This window comes from Otolemur garnettii, unplaced genomic scaffold (genome assembly GCF_000181295.1).
Source record: "Otolemur garnettii isolate 467f Iridium unplaced genomic scaffold, OtoGar3 scaffold00155, whole genome shotgun sequence".
Lineage (NCBI taxonomy): Eukaryota > Metazoa > Chordata > Mammalia > Primates > Galagidae > Otolemur > Otolemur garnettii.
Genome location: NW_003852550.1, coordinates 480,305 through 483,496, shown reverse-complemented (window position 1 = coordinate 483,496; position 3,192 = coordinate 480,305). Strand labels below are relative to the sequence as shown.

Here is a 3,192-nt window from a genome sequence, read left to right as displayed (position 1 = left end):
AAAAACATTTACTTGGAGAGTAGTATATCTTTTATAAAATAAAATAAATTTAAATACAGTAATTCTCAGGAGTAAATTTCTTTACAAAGTTAGTAAATTAGATTATTCTATTTACTTAAGACTTCACTAGTAAACATTTCTAAGAGAAATCTTTATTTTTGATGCGAGAATTACAGTGTTATCTAATGTACTCTATACCATACCCTTTACAATGGGTAAACTTCTCGCAGAGTTATTTTTTATGCATTAGTCCTTCAAATAGATTCAAATCTTACATGCATATAGTAGAGCCAAATTCTCATTTCTGTAACATTGTACACACACTATGCTACGGTTTAATCATAATAATGAATCAGTTTTGCAGTTTTACATACTCAAGTATATACAAAGGAAACCTAAAATCCTCAGGATCACTAAGTTTAGATACAGAGAAAGCAGGCTTCTTAGAACAGTGTGAATTCCCATTTTCATCAGAGAGTGGCAACGCTTTCTTTGGCAGGAAAAAAATGTATCAAATTGAAAAGTACAAATTGACAATGAAATTAAGATTTTTGTGATGGTTAGAGGTAAAGGCACAGTTTATTAAAAAGCAATTATGTAATGCACACTGAGAAAACTAATATAGCTCAGAAAACCTGAAATAAAATAGGAACCACTTCACGAATTGCTATTGTCCTTGGGACAAATTAATACAAAATACAATAATAATAAAGTAATTCCAAGTAGTGCCAGGCATAAAAACAACAATAAAGTAAGATTGTTTTACAACATCATTGCCAGATCCTAGAGTAATTCTAGATGGAAACACAATTTTAAGATAAAAAAGGCATTAACCCTCTTTGGGAATCCATTAGGACTTACCAAAATTTGCCATCTGTATTGTCTGGTTGCCAGTCTCTGGAGCGTTGTAAATCACAACGGCGTCAGCATTTTTTCTGCCTGCTGTTTGAATTTTTTCTGCAAATGTACAGTTACCTCTTTCTATCAGTGCAATCCAGGGCCTCTCGGTATTAGTAAACTCAGTGTTGTAGTCACAAGCTTGGTAGTTATTGTTCTTAGGGATGCTCACCAGCCCCATGGCATTAGCCACTGGTGAAGCTAATCCATAAACACCACATTCACATGTCTCCACTGTAGTGGAGTTGCTGGTTTCGTTGTAAAAAGTCACAGTCACATAGGCGTTCAATGAAAAAGATGCTCCACTTTTAAGTAAAAAGGTAAAAATTACAAGGAGCCAAAAATCCCTGGAGCTACTCTTGTGGCTCATGCTCTTTCACTTGAGCATAAAGTTTAAGATGTCTGCTGGTATTTCCAACTATCAGTCACCATTGTCCACTCACGTCCCTGCTAAACAGAAGTTTGAAATTTCAGTTGCAGGTAGGAAACTGATCTCACCTCTAGCAACGTAAGCTCTGAATACATCAGCTCTATTTCACTTTAGTTATCTACATTCCCTTTTCCCCTCCTCCAACGGTACACACACGTAACCCTTAACCAGGACTACCTTAAGAATAAATAACACCATCAACTTTATTCTACATGTCAACTTATCAGAATTGGATGACTTCCTGCAGTAAAATTTTTTTCTCCTTACTGTTCCAGCTAATGCATTTTCATAAACAAGGAGTGGATTGGAATGAGGAACTGGACTCCTGGGAATCCCACGTGACAAAGCTGAAAGTCACCTCTCTCAGAATATCTACAACACTAAACTGGTTTTCCAAGCCCTGCTGAAATATACTATCAACCACTTTGGCTGGGAGTAAGTTAAGATCCGTATTTTTAATAGATTTTAATGACTTTACTGCCTTTTCCCCCTGTAATTTCTCTGTGTGTGTGTGTGTTTTATTAGCAGGCTCCCCAAGGAATATCCTCTGTTACCTCATTTATTTGTTGGAAAATAAACATATTTTAGTGGCTAGAGATATCTTCCTTTCAAGTACAATGCCTTGCCCATGGTAGGCACACACATATTTGTTGATTGATACCTGTGGGTTACTGCATTCCATTACTTTTTATGTCCCATGTGCTGTAGTCTAAAAAAAAGACTGTTCAAGTTTTGATTATTTTAAACCTCCCTATGATGTGTCAAGGTTTAATTTTCTACATTTGGAGTTTTATTTTTAGTTCTTCCAAATGTATATAGACAGCTTAATTTTTTTCATTGCTTCCTTTTAAGCTCTTTTAATTTTATTTATTTATTTTTTTTTCTTGCAGTTTTTGGCCGGGGCTGGGCTCAAGCCTGCCACTCTTGGCATATGGGGCTGGTGCCCTACTCCTTGAGCCACAGGTGCTGCCCTAAGCTCTGTTTTAATCAGCACTCAGACACATATTGCTACGGGTCAACCGGTCTGGGCAAAGTGCCGGAATGGGGAGATTGCAATGTGTGCCAAGGGCTGGTAAAGGAATAGAAGAACGAACAATAAGGCAGAGATATCAGGAGTCTGACTGGGCCAAGAGTCAGCAAACTAGAGAAACAGGCATTAGGCCTCAGAGAACCATAAGCCACCATGTTCAAAGGAAGGGAGGAATAATGGCAGTCCCAAAGTCCAAGGCAAGTAGTCTGGAATCAGGAAGACTACCAGAGTCAGGGGACACAACAGAAAATAGGAGACATTGTTGATGGACATGATGAATAATCGTTTCCCCCCATCTTCGCCTTACTTTTTTTCTGTAGCTAAGATAGTGACATTGGGGTGAACCCTAAAGGTGGGAACAGTTACCACCACCTGACAGAGGGGAGGAGCTCAGAAAATCAGCAGCAGAACCTGTTGAATCAATCCCAACAGATGCATCATATAAATGAGCCTAGAAAGGCTCATATCACAGCTGTCGATTACTCATCTGTGTATCCTCCTATAGTACCTGGTATTAGCGGCATCTTATACATAGTAATTACCTAGTAATTCATATAATTGAACTGAAAAGTATAAAGGTCTTGTGTATTAGCTTATGGTCTATTTAAGAGTAAATACAAATAGTGGGTCATTTTGCTATTACCATCACTGTTTTGAAGTGTTTTTAAAGATCATATTAAAACCTGTATTCACTGGACAAAGAACATCATAAGACTGAAAACAGAAATGTCATTTCTGTTATTATAAATATCACTGTCAAACCCATTAGCTCGCTGATTGCTGATGGACAGTCATTTCTGATAAATTCAGTATTAGCCTTCAACATTCAAATAAT

The 3,192-nt window shown here is 37.2% G+C and overlaps 1 protein-coding gene across 1 annotated transcript in view; it reads right to left on the bottom strand.

The window, feature by feature from the left end:
- The window catches only part of RNF128 (ring finger protein 128, E3 ubiquitin protein ligase), a 97,552-nt gene extending 96,285 nt beyond the window's left edge, over positions 1-1,267 (bottom strand). The window contains exon 1 of the mRNA XM_012811380.1: positions 862-1,267. Within this exon, the coding sequence (XP_012666834.1) occupies positions 862-1,267 (406 nt within the window). The remainder of the gene's footprint in view (positions 1-861) is intronic.
- Positions 1,268-3,192: the final 1,925 nt, after the last annotated feature.